At 42.9% G+C, this 21,070-nt stretch overlaps 2 protein-coding genes across 2 annotated transcripts in view; one reads left to right on the forward strand and one right to left on the reverse strand.

Moving 5' to 3' along the window:
* PDIA5 (protein disulfide isomerase family A member 5) overlaps positions 1-21,070 on the reverse strand; it is a 321,624-nt gene that overhangs the window by 55,784 nt on the left and 244,770 nt on the right. Inside the window, exons 12-13 of the mRNA XM_033945534.1 lie at positions 9,549-9,619; positions 667-830 (exon numbers count right to left, since the gene is read on the reverse strand). Coding sequence (XP_033801425.1) covers positions 667-830; positions 9,549-9,619 — 235 coding nt within the window. The remainder of the gene's footprint in view (positions 1-666; positions 831-9,548; positions 9,620-21,070) is intronic.
* LOC117360979 (elongation factor 1-delta-like) lies at positions 9,651-10,408 on the forward strand. Its single transcript, XM_033945696.1, is given in 2 exon segments — positions 9,651-9,656; positions 9,738-10,408. Coding segments are annotated over 2 exon segments (612 nt in total). The 3' UTR covers positions 10,344-10,408.

The raw sequence follows: 21,070 nt of genomic DNA on the forward strand, positions 1-21,070 counted from the left end.
AGGGTGTATCTCTGTTCTGTGTGGATGAAAAGGACATAGTTTTCAGTTGCCATTGACTGCAGGATCAATTGACTGTGCGGGATCTGGCTTGTTTAGTTTTACAATGTATGTTTTGGTGTTCTAGTGCTCACTGCAATGTTTAAGATGCTGCCTTTTCCTAGGTACACTTTTATTGTGTGATATGTGAATTGTTAGTAAAAATCATATTTTTCATATAGATGGGGGGGGGGGGTGTCATAAAATGATGGGCCCCGGGTGTCACATATGCTAGGTACGCCACTTCATCTAACCATGCTGTTTTTTTAAAGGGAAGAACTGTTAAAAGTGACAACAATACAAGAGGGGAAATAAGAGAAGGAACAAACATTTTTTTTTAGCAAGATACTAGGTATTCTATCTTGTGAGAAGCAAAGTTTCCATAAGATTCATTTCTTCTTTGCTGAACACCTACAGTATATAACATGAACAGTGCTGTACAGCACATTCCTTACAGTTTTCAACAATGTTCCCTAGCATGTGATTTAACGGAGACGGGTTTGAGGATTTATTCCTGTTTAATGGAGAAAAGCCAGGAAATCTGGCTTCTACAAGTCAGCTCACGAAGAGTAAAATCAAACCCAGCATAAAAAAAAAGCAACACAACACGACCAAATTAAAAGCCCTTACTTCAGCATCCAGTCCACAATCTTCTTCTGGGTTCTGAGGTGCGGCAAGGTATACTTTTCTGCTCCATTCTCAAAATACTTCAGTGTAGGGAATCCCGAGATGTGAAATTTTTCTGCTAATGCCTTGCTGGCAGTGGCATCTACCGCTGCGAGAACACCGGGTCTCTGGAACAGGGAAAAAGGAAAACTGAAATGAAAAGCCACATGAAATCCATGACCCCCCCCCCCATCTCTGGCACACTAATTATCCATTATTTAGAACATGCGACATACTGCAGCGTAGAATGAAAAGCGGTCATTCAAGAAACATATAAAAATGGACCTTAATGAATGAGTCAGAACATGGTGGCAATGCATGCTGATCTGCTCGTTCCCGAGGGAATTCACACACCACGGAAGACATCACCAGAGCTATAGATCGGGTCACGCTGTATGCATTGGATACTGGATCTCCCACCCCCTTATTACAGTGTCATGGATGTGACAAGAATCAGAAATCTAAATTCAGCAAGATACAAAGAGGCCAATGAAGATTCTATGATTGATTGAGCTAGTAACATTATAGAAATGTTAAGTACAGGCAAGTCCCCGGGTTAAGAACAAGTTCCATTTTTTAAACTGCTCTTAAGTTGAATTTGTATGTAACTCGGATCCTATACAGTGCACAGTCCATAAAAACATTAAAGAAATAGAACTCAATATAAAGTACTGTAGTTTAAATAGAAAAAAAAAAGAAAGATAGGAGATTTACACTTACTTTTGTTCTTCATCCGTCCCACTATTCCCTCTTCACCACCACCACATCTAACATTTCTCCCTCTCATCTCTCTCTTCCCCATGCATCTGTACCTCATGCCTCTCCCACCACCACGTCCAATCTGTCTCTTCCTCCCTTGCTTTTAACATATGTCCAGAAGGGACCCAAGATGGTGTTATTAGTCATTCAATCAGGCTAGGCTGGGAGCCAGCCCTAGGAAGAGAGCGCTATGAGGAGAGTCAGAGAGAAATAGAGAGAGTGTATTTGTGCTGAAGCCTGAAGTAACAGGGGTGCACACGCTGACTCAGAACAATAAAATATTTTCCTTTTGTTTGCAAACCTTGTGTATATAGCTGCGTTTCTGATGAATCCAAGCCACACCCTCAGCCACGTAAGCACAACTTTTACAGAATTGCACTTAGCGCTATACAAATCAACACCAATGTTTTAATGTGGCATATATAAATAAGGCTCTGTGTGTCTATCCTGAAATCATTTGGTTACACAACCCCCCCCACCCAAAAAAAAATTACTCCACACCAAAAGAAAATATTTAGCAAAAAAAGGTGCATTCTCTTTGCAAAGAAATATGACTTAACTATTTGGCAAGCTATGAACCCCAGATACTCTCATCCGATGATCTCTTGGGGAGATGAGAGCAGCTAAATCTTTGCAGGCAAGTCTTTGTAGTTGTGGGAAGAGAATATAATTCTCTAGGCGAGAGCTAAGAACATTTTTGATTTAAATTATTAGGCTTGAATGGATAATTTGGTGGGATTATTGCTTGAGATAATTTTCAGGTTATTTCTGACTTGGTAACAATTTGTTAATGTATTCTACTGGTTAAGAATATGAGCATTTGAGCAGTTCTGCTTTAGTTAAGAAACTGTTATTGTACATAGGGTGTGAAAGCAAATTGCACATGTTTCAAGTTTCAAGTTTAATAAAATTTTGATTTGATCGCAAAATCTTACTTCAGTGCGATTTACAAAAAATGTTGCAAATTAGGGTGACATAAAAACGAATAACATTTTACTAAGACAATGATTTACAGAACTATATACCAACCAAACATGAGGAAAAAATAAAATGGATTAAATACAGTTATAAAGTAAATATAACAGGGTAGGAATTTGAAACAAAAGGAAGGGTAAAAGATTACCTGCTCGATTTTACCTATAACTCTTTCTAAAGAAAAGAAAGTCTAGGGGGAATTTATAATGCATATAGCTTAATTAAAAGCTTCCTTAAAAAGCCAACTTTTTAATAGGTTTTTAAATTTGCCAAGTGATTTTTCATCCCTTATATTAGCTGGGAGAGAATTCCAGATTTGAGGGGCTGTGACAGAAAAGATCGTATCTCTCCTGGAGTAAATGACTCTTAGTGACGGGGATTAGGAGGAGAGATTTCTCTTCTGATCTTAAAGATCTCATAGGAGTATAGGGAATTAAAAATTTTTCTAAAAATGCAGGGGCTTTGTTTGTTAAAATTTTATGAGAAAGTAGAGCTATTTTGTATGTGATTCGTTGGTTAACAGGAAGCCAGTGTTTTTCCTTTAAAAGGGGAGTCACATGATCAAATTTTTTCTTTTTAGTGATTATTTTTATTGCCGTGTTTTGTATGATTTGTATTCTGCGTGTTTCTTTAAGAGTAATTCCCTTATATAAAGCGTTACAATAGTCAATTTTTGCTATGACTAAGGAGTGCATTAAGATATTTAAAGATGCTTCATCCAGAAATGTAGCTAATGATCTAATTAGCCTAAGCCTATAGAAACAGTTCCTCATCAGTGAATTTATTTGGTCACGGTAACTCAGTTTCTGGTCTATAAAGATCCCAAGGATCTTTACCTTGGTGACTTCTTTGATCGTACTGTAATTTATAGTAATACTAGCTCCTCAAAAGGGTTTGTTTTATATAGGTGCTAGGACCAAACTCACCTTTCCGATTCGATCTGTGGGCGATCCGTGGCCGAGTCTTGCCGGGTGACCAATTCACTAAAGATCTGATCGGAAGTACACCCACAAGCGATCCCACGGATCACTGTAGATCGAGACACATGCACAGAAAGCATCAACTTCACAAGCCCCGTTCCCCCTCTGAGTTTAGGCAGGGACCTGGGGAAGCCCCACCCACTCTCTGTAATGTCCACCCAATCAGTGCTACAGGGGGAAGGTTGTCAAGTGGAATGCACTTCATCATATGTTAGCAGTTATTTGATCGACATCTTCAGGGCTTTGCTAGTTAAAAATTGCTTGCCCGACAACTCTAGATAGATTGTGAGCCTGCAGGGACAAACAGGGAAAAATACTTGAGTACCTGAATAAATTCATGTAAACCATTCTGAGCCCCCCCTGGGAGAACAGTATAGAAAATTGAATAAATAAATGGTGTAAAAAGCTTCAGCCTCTGATAACCAGAGCTGGTATTGTGACATCATAATGCCTCATTCCACCAATGCCTAAGAACCAACCTCATCATTGATGTCACAATGGCTTGATTGTCCTATACTTGGATCACTTTTGCTACATTTTGATTTCTAGAGTGGCACAGTGGTTAAAGCTATAGCCTCAGCACCCTGAGGTTGTGGGTTCTGTTTCACGCAGCGAGTGGTGGACAGATAGGGAAAATGCTTGAGTACCTGATTGTAAAACCGCTTAGATAACCTTGATAGGCGGTATATAAAATCCTAATAAAACTTGAAAACTTGACACCTGGAATGCTCTCCCAGAAGAAGTAATTGCAGAATCACCGTTCTAGGATTTAAGGATAAACTAGATGCACATCTCCTTGAGAGTGGCATAAAGTGATACGGGTAAGGGTAAATTAGATGCACATCTCCCTTGAGAAGCATCCAGTGATATGGAGACTAAAACTATGCCAGGGTAGACCTGCCAGGGCCTCCACGTGTGCAGATCACCGGACTTGATGGACCCAGGGTCTGATCCGGAGATGGCAATTCTTATGTCCTTATGCTCCTTGTGACCCTGAGCAAGTCATTTAATCCCCCCATTGCCCCAGCTACATTAGATAGGTTGTGGGCATGTAAACCATTCTGAGCTCTCCTGGGAGAACATCATAGAAAAATAAATAAATAAATAGTGTGGTAGAATGGGTGGCAATGAGGCATGGGGGCCTCAACACACACAGTTACTCAGATTTGAACAAAAATACTATTTGTAGTTGCACGGCCAAGGGAAAAAAATGCACTACCTCACCAGTTTTCTGTAATCTTATATACCGTATTTTTCGCTCCATAAGATGCACCCTAGATTTAGAGGAGGAAAACAAGAAAAAAAACCATTCTGAACTAAATTCTCCCTGCCAGGCTCTGCATCCTGTCCCCCCTCCCTGCCAGGCTCTGTACCCTGCCCCCCTCTGGTGATCTAGTGATAGGCCGGGGCAGGGCACAGAGCAGGTAGGCCTAGTGACAGGTAGGCAGGCAAGCAGGCAGGCCCCACACCCCCATGTACCCTAAATCATCCCCCATCCCCCCATGTACCTTAAGTCATTCCCCTTACCCCCACGTGCCCCCAGTACCTTAAATCATCCCCTATACCCCCAGGTGCCCCCAGTACCTTAAATCATCCCCCATACCACATGCCTCTCCCAGTACCATAAATCATCTCCCACATACCCCCATCACCTTTAAATTCCGACCTAGCACCCCCCAATCATAATTTTTACATATCCCCAGCACATTTAAATTCAAACCCAGCATCTCCAATCATCATTTTTACATATCCCCCAGCAAATTTAATTTCAATTCCAGCCCCCCAGCACCGTTAAATTCCGTCCCAGCCCCCCCTCCCCCGGCGGTACCTTTAAATGTTGGAGGTCGGTGGATGGCTGAGCAGCCGTTCGGAAGTGGCACCTGCACACGCAGCAGTGCGCTTGTGCGCTGGCCCCGACGTGCCGGTAATCAGCAGGTAGCAGCCCTGCGAAGCACCAGCGACTGGCCCAATTAGGGAAATGTCCGGGCCCAGGCATTAGCATGCTTGTGCGCCCCGACAAGCAGCAGGCAGCCGTCCACCGACCTCCAACATTTAAAGGTACAGCCGGGTTTTGTTTTTTTTTGTTTTTTTTTGGGGGGGGGTATATTTGCTTCATAAGACGCACCTTTATTTCTGCTCACTTTTTTGGGAGAAAAAAAGTGTGTCTTATGGAGCTAAAAATACAATAAATGTCTTGGAGGCATGGGTGGAAGGCAGATCCTGATTTCCCTGGGGCCCATCTTTAGACACTGCATCCCCAACACCCTTGAAGGATCCCCTTACTCCTTACTAATGGTCTCTTTATTTTGTCCCCATTCTGGAGTTTTAACTTCCTCTCTGCCCGAATCCCACTCTCCTGGCTAGGCAGGCTAACTCTGCCTCCTTTAAGGTGGCCCAAAGAGGGCTTTTAAGGAAACCTGGAGCTTGCTCCAGCCACTCCGTCACAAGAAACCAGGGGTTCTTAATACAGTCCTCTGGACACATAAAAGCAGTCTGGTTTTCTAGATATTCAAAATGAATACGCATGCGATAAAATTTGCCTCCACTATATGCACTCTGCCATGCATATTCATTGTGGATATTCCAAAAATCTGACAGGCTTGGTATATCTGGAGGACTGGGCTGAGAGCCCCTGAAATAGGCAAAACAGGGGGGCTATGAAATAATATAGACTAAGAAGGTTTCAGCTGTGGTGGCAACCATATGTTGCTTGGTGTGAACTGAGGGGGATATCTGTTTAACTGTTTTATACGGGTTTTCTTTTCGCTATTTCCAGAACCGGGGGGGGGGGGGGGGGGGGGGGGGAGGAGGTGGGGGGAGAGGTTGGGGGGATTGCAGTACTGTATATATGTTGAAGTATTATATGCATTGTAACAAAGAGTCATGTTACAACAGTGTGTTTTGCTTATTTCTCTGATTTTTTCAATAAAATAAAACTTATTTAAAAAAAAACCCAGAACAAAGGTTATAATTAGGAGTCAATTAGTGCTTTACATAAATAAATGCAAAATTAACCTTAAAGTACACTAAATACTTTGTAGATTGCTTGTATGTCACAAACGAGTATGTTACACAAACTAGAGGAAGCTTGCCACATTAAATAAGTGTAAGACAGCTGAATCCAGAGTTAATTTGTTGTAGAGCTTATTAAGGGTTATTAGGCCTTTAGGGATTTCAGCCAGAACTGCTAATCAGGAGTTGGATTAGGTCAAAATTATTTGGCATTGGTCAGAAAATGTGGCTTTTTACTAAGAAGGGAAAAGTTTGTTAGTAATTAGATTAATTGCTGGCCATTAGCAAACTATGAAAACAGAATAATAGGTACATTTCAGAAACAACTTGATTAGAAGAGCTTATTAGTCTTTTTTTACTGTTTCTTTGTCTGGGTGTTTTGGTTTTTTTTAAATACCAGATTGTACTAAGGCTTTCAAACCAAAATGCATGACCTAGATCAGTGGTCTCAAACACGCGGCCCGGGGGCCACATGCGGCCCGCCAGGTACTATTTTGAGGCCCTCGGTATGTTTATCCTAATCACAAAAGTAAAATAAAACAGTTTCTTGATCATAGGTCTCTTTAGCTCTAAATGACAATAATATTATTAAGACTTAGCCAAAAAGAAAGATTTATAAACTATAAAGAGTTTTACCTCATGCAAAATTGTCATTTCTTTAATAAGACATTAACTATTTTTTTCTGAGGCCCTCCAAATACGTACAAATCCAAAATGCGGCCCTGCAAAGGGTTTGAGTTTGAGACTACTGACCTAGATTCACATTGCAATTCTGAAGGATAAGCCAAACTACGCTAGTTAAGCAAGGAGATCTACAAACAGAACTCCAACTCTGACGAAGGAAGACGGGTGGGGTAAGCTGAAGATGTAGGCAAACAAAACAGAGAACAGAAGCTAGCTGATTTCACTTGCAGGATAGTTCAGGAAAACGCTGGGCTTTGGTAGGTTCCCCTCCCCCCCTCATTTCTGTCAACAGATATCTCAGCGCATAAAAGAAAAAAAAAAAAAAAAAGGCTATGAAACCTTTTATTGCCAAAGCTGCCACCATTCTTTGCAGATAGATATCCTGATTCTCAATGTGAAAATGGTTCTGTGTTACAAGGTACTACACTTCTCCCTCCGTATACTATAGGGGATTAACAGTCCCGCGAATAACTTTTTCATATCCTATTCACTGTTTTCTATTTTAAAAAAACCCATCATGAATATGGTGAAACCGCGAATAACATGGTGGGAGACCTGGCCTGTTCCTGAAGGAGAGGCAAAACACGGTGAAGAAAGTGCTGGGAATCAGCGATTTCTCTATGCAACCTGACATCATTTGGGGGGAGGAGCCAGCAAGCTAAAACCCTCAAATAATCGAAACTGCAATTGTTGAAACTGCAAATACGGAGGGAGAAGTGCACTACTATTAATTATTTCTATAGCGCTACCAGACACTCGCAGCACTGTACAATCACACAAACAAGACAGTCCCTACTCCAAAGAGCAGTAGGGTTACCGGATTTTCGTATACGAAAATCCAAACCCATGGCCCCACCCCAGCCCCGCCCTGTTCTGCCCAACCACGCCCCAGCCCCTCCCCCCTCAATCTGTTTGCTCGTCGGGACGGCACCTGCGTATGCGAGACTGAGAAACATCTGCCACAACGAGGACTGTATTGATGAAACAGAATTGGACAGAAGGAGTGCGCTAGACGTGGTGGATTTAGATTTTAGCAAAGCTTTTGACAGTGTTCCACACAGGTGTCTAATAAATAAATAAACAAACAAACAAACAGTGTCCTCAGGATGGGCCTCAAAGCGATGGACCCCAAAGCAATTGAGTGGAAGGTTGACAGAGGGTAGTAGTGGTCAATGGAGATCTCTCTGAGGAAAAGGATGTTACCAGTGGTGGGCCTCAAGGTTTGGTTCTTTTTAACATTTTTTTGTAAGCAATATTGCTGAAGAGCTGTCTGGTGAGATTTGCCCTCTTTGCGGATGATACCAAAATCTGCAATAGACAGCCCTGATGGTGTGAGTAACATGAGGAAGGACCTAGTGAAGCTTGAGAAATGGTCTGAAATTTGGCAGCTAAGATTTAATACCAAGAAATGCAATGTTATGCATTTGTGCTGCAAGAAACAGAAAGAACGGTACAGTTTAAGGGTGAAAAACACTTGTACATGAAAGAGGAGTGGGACTTAGGTGTGATAGCATGTGATGATCTTAAGCTGGTCAAACAGCCTTGCCCTTTGTGTCTGTATTGTATAGTATTATATTGTATTGTCAAGCGTACTGTCCAATGTAACTTCTGTGAATGTTGGCTTGTAACCCTTTCCGAGCTCCTGGGAGGACAGGATAGAAATCGAATTAAGAAAAAAAAAAAAAAAATAAAGGTGACACCCACAAATACATCCGATAGAAGGTACTGCTAGAATGGGGGTGGGGGTGGGGTGAGCAACCACAGTCCTTGAGGGCCACAACCTAGTTGGGTTTTCAAGATTCCCACTTAATATGCATGAGATTCATTTGCATGTACTGCTTCCAATGTACGTAAATAGATCTCATGCATAATTCATTGTGGAAATCTTGAAAAACCCAACTGGGTGGTGGCCCTCAAGGATCGTGGTTACCCACTCCTGCTCTAGAAGGGTCCAATTCAAAGAGCAAAATGAATGAATGGAGCAATGCATTCTGCTGATGTTAGCTTCATCCACTGCTACTAGCGGACTCCTGAGGCTGGGATGGGGAGGAACAGACAGGATGATGTGAGGGAATGGCGAGAGCAAGGAGGAAGGGTGAAAAGGTACAGAGGACTAAGAGGGTGCAGGAGAAAGTGATAAATATTCCACTGCAAATGTTTTATGGGCTCCGGCTATTCTACGAAAATATTTCTTTAGTAGAAGCATGAAAGCCTCCCATTGAAGGTGGTGCAGGGATGCACGGTGGCATATCAGAGGGAGGGTAGGCACTGAAAAGCTGCACAGGGAACATGGATAGGCAAGCTGAATGGGCCATATGGTCTTTATCGGCCATTATGTTCTACATTTTAAAAAAAAAATTCCAACACTTCCCCCAAAACACCTGCACAACTTATGGCTTCAATTATTTTACATAAATAAAACAATAATGCTCTTACATCTTCATAGGACTGGAGCACCTCAGCAGCTTGCTCATACTCAGGCTTCATCTTCTTACAATGTCCACACCCTAAAACAAAGAAAAACAGCAATGAAGCTTTATGCTAGTACATGTCCAAGTGTCTGCTCTCAGGAGATCGCCTGCCTCCTCTCAATTCCAGAAAGCTAGAGCAACTATCATAACTTAGACCAAAGGAGAAAACAGAGCCAGGAAAGTTTTGTAAGTTGTGGAAGATCTTCAGCTAGCAATCTCTAAACTGGAAACTCGTGTGAAGATACTGGAGACATCGTCTACCTCGCATGCCCCTGCAGTAGCGGTGACCCTTCAGCCCCAGGTCATTGCTGCTGCTTCAATAAAGAAAATTGAAGTAGTTGGCGCAACTGCTGCTGTTGAGGATGAAGATGAAGATGATGATGATATTGACCTGTTTGGTAGTGATGAAGAGGAAGATGAAGAAGCTGCTAGAATTCGAGAAGAGAGGTTGCGTCAGTATTCAGAGAAGAAATCCAAAAAACCTGGACTGATTGCCAAGTCGTCTATTCTTCTTGATGTCAAGCCGTGGGACGATGAGACAGACATGGCTAAAGTGGAGGAATGTGTGCGAACGGTTCAGATGGATGGTCTGGTCTGGGGATCCTCCAAGCTGGTTCCTGTTGGCTACGGCATTAGGAAGCTCCAGATACAGTGTGCGGTGGAGGATGACAAGGTTGGAACTGACATGCTTGAGGATGAGATCACCAAGTTTGATGATTATGTGCAGAGCGTTGATATTGCTGCTTTCAACAAAATTTAAAAAAGAAATGTAAAGTTTGAGAAAAATAAAATTCATTTGTGCATTAAAAAAAAAAAAAAAAAAAAGTAAGTTCCCACATATACAGTGTTATCTCGGATGTGAATAAAATATATCAAAAGAACAGCAAACCCTAGAGAAAAGTATTTTGGTCACCACCTGTGATGCAGTAACACTGCACTGCCTTTCGGGGGGAAAAGGGGCTCTTAGATAATGAAGCTTTCAGAACAAGGCTCCTCATTGGTTCCCATGCAACATCCAAGCATGTTCCCAAGCAACAACCAGAGAGAAGTTGAGAAGTTTTAAACTAGAAAGAAGGGGAAAGCCGACAGTTGACCGAGAGAGAGACTCGATAGTTCGGGAACCGGTATACCTGGAGAATACCGTGCAGGATGATAGAGGGAAATACTCACCAGAGGATACCGTGAAGGAAGATAGAGGGGAGAAGACTCACCGAATCACAGGCAAGACAGATCAAAAGGGACACAAGAGAGAAGGAAATGCAAGAAAAGAACAGGCCGCAAATTCAAGTGTATGTACACGAGCGCAAGGAGCATAACGAATAAGATGGGTGAATTAGGAGCTATGGCACAAAAAGATAACATTGACATCATCGGCATCACGGAAACATGGTGGACTGAGGAAAACATCTGGGGCACTGTGCTACCAGGATACAAAATATACCGCAGAGACAGAGTGGCTCAAAAAGGTGGGGGCGTTGCCATATACATCAAAGAGGGAATTGAATCTACTGGAGCAAGAACCAGGGACATCATCGACAGAATCGAAAGGATCCTGGAGGGAGCAGAGACGGAAGAGACGGCAGTGATGGTCCATGTCGGGACGAACGATGTCGCCAGGAGAGATTACAGCAGGAAGGCACTCACCGAACAGTTCATGATCTTGGGAAGGAAGCTGAAGATGAGGACACAGAGGATAGCGTTCTCGGAGATCCTACCAGTACCGAGGGCTGATGTGAAGAGGCAGACGGAACTACAAGCAATAAATGCTTGGCTGAGGAGATGGTGTGAAGAAGAGGGGTTTCAATTCGTGAGGAACTGGACAACGTTCTGGGGCAAGAACAAGCTCTACAGGAGAGATGGATTACACCTGAGCACGGCGGGAACTAGACTACTAGCAAGCAACATCAAGAGAGGAATAGAGCAAGCTTTAAACTGAGAGGAAGGGGAAAGCCGACAGTCAACCAGATGTTGATGATTCGGAAGACAGTATCCCAAAAGGATACTGAGTGGGGAAAGTGCAGGGAAGACACCAACAACGTCAAACAAGCAATGGAATACCAGCAGAGCCAGACAAATCAGGAAACGGATAGGAGGAATCTACTACATGGGGAAGTCAACAAGGGGCAAGAAGAAGAAAATGAACGTAATGAAGAAACACACCACGCCCCACAGGAGGAAGACAAGAGAGACAATAAACAAAAGTCTGCAGAACAAGAAGGGGACGGAAAGGAAAATGGATCGCAAGGGAAACCAACAAGAAAACAAATCCATCGAGACTTAAACTGTATGTACACTAATGCAAGAAGCCTGACAAACAAAATGGGGGAACTAGAAACCAGGGCCAAAGATGAGAACCTAGACATCATAGCAATCACGGAAACATGGTGGAACGAGGACAACAAATGGGACACAGCACTACCAGGGTACAAGCTCTACCGAAGAGACAGGACACATCAGAAAGGAGGAGGAATAGCACTTTATGTAACGGATACAATTCAATCGATCGGAGTGGACACACCAACAATTAATGACCAACTGGAATCAATATGGGTTAAAATACCAGGAAGAAAGGGAACCGAGATAAAGATGGGGCTGTACTACCGCCCGCCCGGACAAACAGAAGCAATAGATGAAGAACTGAGAGCTGAGTTGAGGCGAGAATGTAAAAACGCAAACACCATAGTTATGGGAGATTTCAACTACCCAGGGATAGACTGGAGCCATGGAGTTTCCAATTGTTCAAAGGAATTGGAGTTCCTAGAGGCTGTAGGGGACTGTTACTTGGAACAGCTCGTCAAAGAACCAACGAGAGGGGCAGCTATTCTGGATTTAATCCTTAATGGGCTGAGAGGACCTGCCCAAGAAGTGGAAGTAGCGGGACCTTTAGGGAACAATGACCACAACACGATCCAATTCAAAGTGGAACTAAGTATGCCAAAGGGGAGGAGAACCACTGTAACAACGTTCAACTTCAAGAAAGGGAACTATGATGCCATGAGACACATGGTAAAGAGAAAACTCAAGAACAGCACCAGAAAGGCACTGACGGTGGACCAAGCTTGGACCCTTTTTAAGGACACAGTGAACGAGGCGCAAAGCCGATATATACATAGATTTAGAAAAGGGGGCAGAAAGAATCAAGCAAAGGACCCAGCATGGTTAACAAGAGAAGTTAAGAAGGTGGTAGGAGATAAGAAAAAATCCTTCAGGACATGGAAAAAGGATAAAACTGAGGAAAATTGGAAAAAGCACAGAAAGCACCAAAAAGAATGCCACCGCGTAGTCAGAACAGCAAAGAGAGAATATGAAGAGAAACTTGCAAAGGAGGCACGGAACTTTAAACCTTTCTTTCGATATGTGAAAGGGAAACAGCCGGCGAGGGAGGAAGTGGGACCCCTGGATGAGGGGGATAGGAAAGGAGTGGTAAAGGAGGAAAAGGAAGTGGCGGACAGATTAAACACGTTCTTCTCGTCGGTCTTCACAAAAGAGGACACATCCAATGTTCCAGAACCGGAAAAATTCTTCAAGGGGGACCAAGAGGAAAAATTATCGTGCATGGAGGTAAGCCTCGAAGACGTACTCAAACAGATAGATAGGCTAAAAACTGACAAATCGCCAGGCCCAGACGGAATTCACCCAAGAATACTAAGAGAACTTAGAAACGAAATAGCGGAGTTACTGCAACAGATTTGTAACCTATCCCTGAAAACAGGGGTAATACCGGAAGACTGGAGGATAGCAAATGTTATACCTATCTTCAAGAAAGGAACCAGAGGCGACCCGGGGAATTATAGACCGGTCAGCTTGACCTCAGTTCCGGGGAAGATGGCCGAATCATTGATCAAGAACAGTATCAGTGAGTACATAGAAAAAAATAAGCTGATGAGAACAAGCCAGCATGGTTTCTGTACTGGAAGATCCTGCCAAACAAACCTACTGCACTTCTTCGAGGGGATAAGCGGACATTTGGACAAAGGTGACCCCATAGATATAGTATATCTAGACTTCCAGAAAGCCTTCGACAATGTACCTCATGAGCGCCTTCTAAGGAAACTGTGGAACCACGGGGTGGAAGGGGACATACACAGATGGATCAAAAACTGGTTGGCAAACAGGAAACAGAGGGTATGAGTAAAGGGACACTATTCTGACTGGAAAGGGGTCACAAGTGGCGTCCCACAAGGGTCAGTGCTGGGACCGCTGCTATTCAATATATTTATTAATGACTTGGAAACAGGGACAAAGTGTGAAGTTATAAAATTTGCGGATGACACAAAACTCTCCGGTAAGGTTAGATCTGTAGAGGAATGTAAAAAACTCCAAAGGGATCTGGACAAACTGAGTGGGCAGATAAATGGCAGATGAGTTTTAATGTGGAGAAATGTAAAGTTATGCACATAGAGAAAGGGAACCTGATGTACAACTACATGATGGGGGGGATGACATTGGGAAAAGGCAACCTAGAAAAGGACTTGGGGGTTTTGGTGGATAAAACAATGAAACCGGCAGCACAATGCGCAGCGGCCTCAAAAAAGGCGAACAGAATGTTGGGCATTATCAAAAAAGGTATCACTACCAGAACCAAGGAAGTTATCCTCCCGCTGTACAGGGCAATGGTGCGACCGCATCTGGAGTACTACGTCCAGTACTGGTCGCCGTACCTAAAGAAGGATATGGCGATACTCGAGAGGGTCCAGAGAAGAGCGACAAAAATGATAAAGGGCATGGAAAACCTCTCGTATGCTGAGAGGCTGGAGAAGTTGGGGCTCTTTTCCCTGGAAAAGAGGAGACTTAGAGGGGATATGATAGAAACTTATAAGATCATGAAGGGTATAGTGAAGGTAGAGAGAGACAGATTCTTCAGACTGGCGGGGGCAACAAGAACTAGAGGACACTCAAAAAAATTGAAGGGAGATAGGTTTAGAACAAATGCTAGGAAGTTCTTCTTCACCCAGAGGGTGGTGGACACCTGGAATGCGCTTCCAGAGGGGGTGATTGAGCAGAGTACGGTTTTGGGTTTCAAAAAGGGATTGGACGAATTCCTGAGGGGTAAGGGAATCCAGGGGTACAATTAGAGGGTTACTATACAAGACAAAATGCTCTTGAGTAATAGATCACTACAGGTCATTGACCTGGGGGGCCGCCGCGGGAGCGAACTGCTGGGCATGATGGACCTATGGTCTGACTCGGCAGAGGCCATGCTTATGTGCTTATATGTGCTTATGGAGAGAACACACCACAACCGACGGTAAGTTAAGAGTCTCTATGGGTCAAAATTCCAGGAACAAATGGACTGTAAACGAAGATTGGCATCTACTACCGACCCCCAGGGCAGTCCGAAGAAATTGATGGAGAAATGACAGACGAGATTAAACGCAACTGCAAGGGAGGCAACGCAGTTATCATGGGTGACTTCAACTATCCAGGGATAGACTGGAACCTAGGCACCTCCAATTGCACTAGGGAAACCAAGTTCCTGGATGCTGTAGGCAATTGCTTCCTGGAACAACGTGTAAAGGAAAATACAAGAGGAAATGCAATTCTGGACTTAATTTTAAATGGACTGCGAGGACCGGCACAAGGTATAAAAGTAGAAGGGACACTGGGAAGCAGCTATCACAATACGATCTTCTTCAACCTGGACGCAGGGGAGAAACATCGGTCCAGAACGACGGCTACAACGTTGAACTTCCTAAAAGGGAATTACGAAAGGATAAGACTCATGGTGGGGAAGAAGATTAAGAAGAGGATAAGCACTGTAAAAACGCTAAAGCAAGCTTAGTCCCTTTTTAATGACACAGTCACTGAGGCACAAAATCTATATATACTGCGTATCAACAAAGGATCCAAGAGGAAAAAGAACAAAGAACTGGCGTGGCTCACTTTAGAGGTGAAGGAAGCGATCAGAGACAAGACAAAAACTGGAATAAGCACAAACAACATCAACACAGGTGCCATAAGGCGGTAAAAGGGGCCAAAAGAGACTATGAAGAAAAAATAGCCAAGGAGGCAAAAAACTTCAAGCCGTTCTTTCGATATATTAAGGGGAAACGACCTGCGAAGGAAGCGGTGGGACCATTGATGACCATGGAATAAAGGGAGTGCTAAAGGAGGACAAAGAAATTGCAGACAAACTGAACACATTTTTTGCGTCTGTATTTACCGAAGAGGATATACACAGCATACCAGAACCCATTAGGCTATATGCTGGAAACGAAGAAAGGAAACCGACAGGGTTGACGGTCAGTCTAGAAGAGGTATGCAGGCAGATTGATAGGCTTAAGAGCGATAAATCCGTGGGACCAGATGGCATCCATCTAAGGGTCATCAAGGAACTGAAAGGGACTATAGCTAAACTGCTTCAACTAATAGCCAATCTGTCGATCAAATCAGGAAAGATTCCGGAAGACTGGAAGGTGGCGAATGTTACACCGATCTTCAAAAAAGGTTTGAGGGGAGATCTGGAAATTACAGACTGGTGAGTCTGACCTCGGTACCGGGAAAGATGGTAGAGGTGCTGATAAAGGACCGTATCATTGATCACCTTCACGGACACGGTTTAATGAGGACCAGCCAGCACAGTTTCAGCAAAGGCAGATCTTGCCTGATGAAATTGCTGCACTTCTTTGAGGGAGTAAACAGACGGATAAACAAGGGCGACCCGGTCGACATTGTATATCTAGATTTTCAGAAGGCGTTTGACAAGGTTCCACATGAACGACTACTTCGGAAAATTGCGAGCCATGGAATCAAGGGTGAAGTACTCACATGGATTAAAAACTGGCTGGAGCATAGGAAACAGAGAGTGGGGGTAAATGGTCAAGACTCAGACTGGAAGAGTGTCACCAGCGGGGTGCCGCAGGGCTTGGTGCTTGGACCCGTGCTAGTCAACATCTTTATAAACAATCTGGACAAGTACGACAAGTGAGGTGATTAAATTTACGGATGATACGAAGTTATTCAGAGTAGTGAAGACACAGGGGGATTGCGAAGATCTACAAAGTGATATAATCAAGCTCAAGAAATGGGCATCGACATGGCAAATGAGGGTCAACGTGGATAAGTGCAAAGTGATGCATGTCAGTAACAAAAATCTCATGCACGAATACAGGATGTCCGGGGCAGTACTTGGAGACCTCCCAGGAAAGAGACTTGGGAGTTCTGATCGACAAGTCGATGAAGCCGTCTGCACAATGTGCTGCGGCAGCGAAAAGGGCAAACAGAATGCTAGGAATGATAAAGAAGGGGATCACGAACAGATTGGAGAAGGTTATCATGCCGCTGTACCAATCCATGGTGCACCCTCACCTGGAGTACTGCGTCCAGCACTGGTCGCTGTACTGAAGGACACGGTTCTACTCGAAAGGGTCCAGAGAAGAGCGACTAAAATGGTTAAGGGGCTGGAGGAGTTGCCGTACAGTGAAAGATTGGAGAAACTGGGCCTCTTCTCCCTTGAAAAGAGGAGACTGAGAGGGGACATGATCAAAACATTCAAAATATTGAAAGGAATAGACTTAGTAGACAAAGACAGACTGTTCACACTCTCCAAGGTAGGGAGAACGAGAGGACACTCTCTAAAGTTGAAAGGGGATAGATTCCATACAAACGTAAGGAAGTTCTTCTTCACCCAGAGTGGTGGAGAGCTGGAACCCTCTTCCGGAATCTGTTGTAGGGGAAAACACCCTCCAGGGTTTCAAGACTAAGCTAGACAGGTTCCTGCTAAACTAGGACGTATGCAGGTGAGGCTGGACTCATTTAGAGCACTGGTCTTTGACCTGGAGGCCGCCACGTAAGCTGGATGCTGGGCATGATGGACCACTGGTCTGACCCAGCAGCGGCAATTCTTATGTTCTTAACTTTTGATATACTGCCTTTCAAACCCTATCAGGATGTAGCAAAGCAGTTTACAATAAAAACTAGGTAGAAAAAGGAAAAATTACAAATGCATCAAGACAGACAGCAGAGAATAGGAATGTTGATGTTGTTCCAAAGCAGATTTAAAGCAAGCACAGTTCAGTTCTCCTCTTCAGGGATAATGTTAAATATGCTGTGTCCAGGGCAAACATTTGGGAGGGGGCCCCAAGTCTCTATCAACTTCAAACACATTTGGGGGCCCCTGTAGCCTGTTGGCCCAGGGCAATTGTCGTATTTGTATCCCCTCCCTGTTTCTTAGACTTTAGTCCCTCCCCTTAAGTGGGGAGTAAGTGAAGTCCAATCTAATGGGGAATTTTAAAAAAGGCCTGATGTCTTCTATCTAAGTGATAGCTAAGAGGAGACTGAAGTGCCAATTGGTTAACATATTGGGACAACACTGGTTGAGAGGAATAGTAAGAAATGAGTAAATCAAGTGTCCAGTGTAAATGCTTTAAGTAAAGGGTATGAAGTGTTTTTCAGGCTCAAACAACTAAGAGCTATTTTCTCTTATTTATTTCAGAGATTGTTTTGCTCCAGTTGTTCAACTATATTAATTCTCTCTTATTTAAATTATTTCAACATACTATCTTGTGTTATCTCCATTAAGCTCCTAAAGTTATAGCATCTGCAAACCCTAGCTCTCAGGATAATTTTTTGGTCTGAAAAAAATATGGATAGTTTCACTCCTTTTTTGATACAGGAAACCCATATTGATTTCAAGTTTTGCTGTTCGAATTTTAAAATTCTGAACTTTTATCTCAACATCTGGAATACTGCGTCCAATACTGGTCGCCATACCTCAAGAAGGACATGGCAATACTCGAGAGGGTCCAGAGGAGAGCAACGAGGATGATAAAGGGCATGGAGAACCTTTCATATGCCGAACGGTTGGACAGGCTGGGACTTCTTTAACCTGGAAAAGCAGAGACTGAGAGGGGACATGACAGCGACTTATAAAATCATGAAAGGCATAGAGAAGGTGGAGAGGGGCAGATTCTTTAGACTAGCAGGGACAACAAAAACAAGAGGTCATTCAGAAAAACTGAGAGGAGACAGATTCATAACGAATGCAAGGAAGCTCTTCTTCACTCAACGGGTGGTAGACACCTGGAACGCGCTTCCCGGAGAGGTGATAAGACAGAGTACAATTCTGGGGTTCAAAAAGGGACTGGATGACTTCCTGGAAGCGAAGGGGATAACAGGGTACAGATAAAGGTTTACCTTACAGGACATTGAGCGAACAGGGTATGGACATTTTAGGTTAGGTAGGGAACACTTACAGGTCATGGACCTGGGGGGGCCGCCGGCGGAGCGGACTGCCGGGCACGATGGACCCCTGGTCGGACCCGGCAGAGGCAGTGCTTATGTTTTTATGTTCTTATTACTGAGTTTTGATCTCACTCATCGTTCTAAAAATTGAATATTGCTCAACTTTCCTACTCTTAAGAGGAATTAAATCCAAGCATATCTTGGAAAGCTCCTTTAATTATCAGGCTGCTCTTAAATGGATACATTAGATGATTATCTTCCTATTACTCTATTTGCTTCACAAAAAAGGCCCAACAGCGGCCCTGTTTCACCTCCAGCTTTATCAAAAGCTGTGACATTAATTCTCCATCAGCAGTCTTCACCTAATACATAATTTTTCACCCTAAGGGACTGCACCACATGACTCAAAACACAGAAAGAACTCTTTATTGGTAGTTTCTGATCCTAATGTTAAATTGGATCAACAGTGTTTGCTGAGGATGATTGGATAGGCTGGAGTGAGCTTGGACAGCAAATTCAGCAGTTGGAACCTAAGACAACAACAGGTGGACTTTACAGTCTATGACCCAGAAATATCAAAGAAGAGACAAGTTAATTTAATCATCTATTTTTAATGGGTATAACTAATGGGCAGACTGGATGGACCGTTCAGGTCTTTATCTGACGTCATTTACTATGTTACTTTCTGGGAGGCCTTTGCGATTTTCACAAAGGGATCATTTTAGGTTGCCTGGTTCAAAAGAAGTCAAACTGGAGCTGGCTAGAAAGAGAGCTTTTTCTTACATTGGGCCAGCTCTTTGGAACTCTTGTTGAATGTTTGTTTGGTTTTTTTTTAATGATTTGTCTTATTATGCTTTTTGAAAACAACTGAAGTCAATTTTAATCCAACAATAATATGGATCTTGAAATTCTGATTTGCAGCATGTGGTTGAATATGAAGAAGTCTTTGCAATTATATTTTGTAACTTCCTGGGAAACTGACCCAACCCCTTGTAATGTAATCTGACCTTGAACTAAGTAGGTGAAGGCAGAATAGAAAACCTGATTAACAAATCGTAACATCTCATTTTGATCTTTAGGTGAAACAACAAGGAAAGACAAGGGGGATGTCTTTACAACCAAAACAAGTCTTTATTTGAAACAGCAGGTCCCAACAAGGATCCCAGTTTCGGCGTACAAAACCCTGACGCCTTCTTCAGGGGACACTATGGGAAGAGTTGTAACATATAGAAATAAATTAAAAACAAGTCAACGTATACACAATATAAATATATATATAAAACATAAAAGAAAATATATAAAACCAAATACATAAAACAATGAATATAGACCCTAAAGGCAATGGAAGCATATACAGCCAAAATGATGAAATATAACCACCAAAACGAATAAAGACAATATCCAAGTAAATAAATGCAAAAAACACACCCCCTTGTCGTTTTGCTTGTATCCCAAGGCAAGGGGCTCTTCTGTTGCCTGTTTACTCTGATCTTTAGGTGAAGGCATCAATAAGAACTTGAACAGTACAACAAAGAGAAAAATGGATATATCAAAGGTGAGGGGAAGGTTTGTGTTTGTTTGTTTTTGGGGGGGGGGGGTTGTAATTTGCCAGGCAGCCCGACTGTAAACACATTAATTACAGTATGGCTGAGACTAGAAGTGTTCCCCCCCCACTTGGGTTTTCACTTTCCTAGCAAAGTCTGAAGACTTTATGGTATGTGGGACCTACTTTTCAGAATGGCCTCCTGCAGGAATTGTAAAGTCAGATTACTTTCTTGCAAAAATGCAAGAAACCTTTTTTAAAATACAGATTTATGGATTTACTGCTTTAGCTTTTTATGTGGAGTTTATTTCTTGGGATGGCTTGCTGTAGGAACTAGGAGATATGATAAATTACTTGCATGCTCACATGAAAGAGAAAATTTCATTCCTTGTATAGATTTATGGTGCTACTGTTTTTAACTTTTATGCTTTCTCATCTTTAGCTTTTGTTTGAAATTATTATTTATTACATTTGATTGCTGTGAACTGCTGTGATGCTTAGCAATAAGCAGGATATAAAGCTTAAATAAATCAAACCCAAGGTCTGTCCATCTACAAGGTCAGTAATGCGATGTCTGGGTGTTCCTCTATCACCAAAAGTTTAAATGCCAGTATCTAACCAACTCCCTCTTTTACGAAATTGCGATAGCCACCCGACGCTCATGTGAATTCAATGAGCGTCGGGAAACGCGCAGGCCGTTCAGCGCAGCTCTCCGTCCTAGAAACTGCTATCGCAGTTTTGTAAAAGGGAGGCCTAAATGT

The sequence above is a fragment of the Geotrypetes seraphini genome, chromosome 5 (genome assembly GCF_902459505.1).
Source record: "Geotrypetes seraphini chromosome 5, aGeoSer1.1, whole genome shotgun sequence".
Classification (NCBI taxonomy): domain Eukaryota; kingdom Metazoa; phylum Chordata; class Amphibia; order Gymnophiona; family Dermophiidae; genus Geotrypetes; species Geotrypetes seraphini.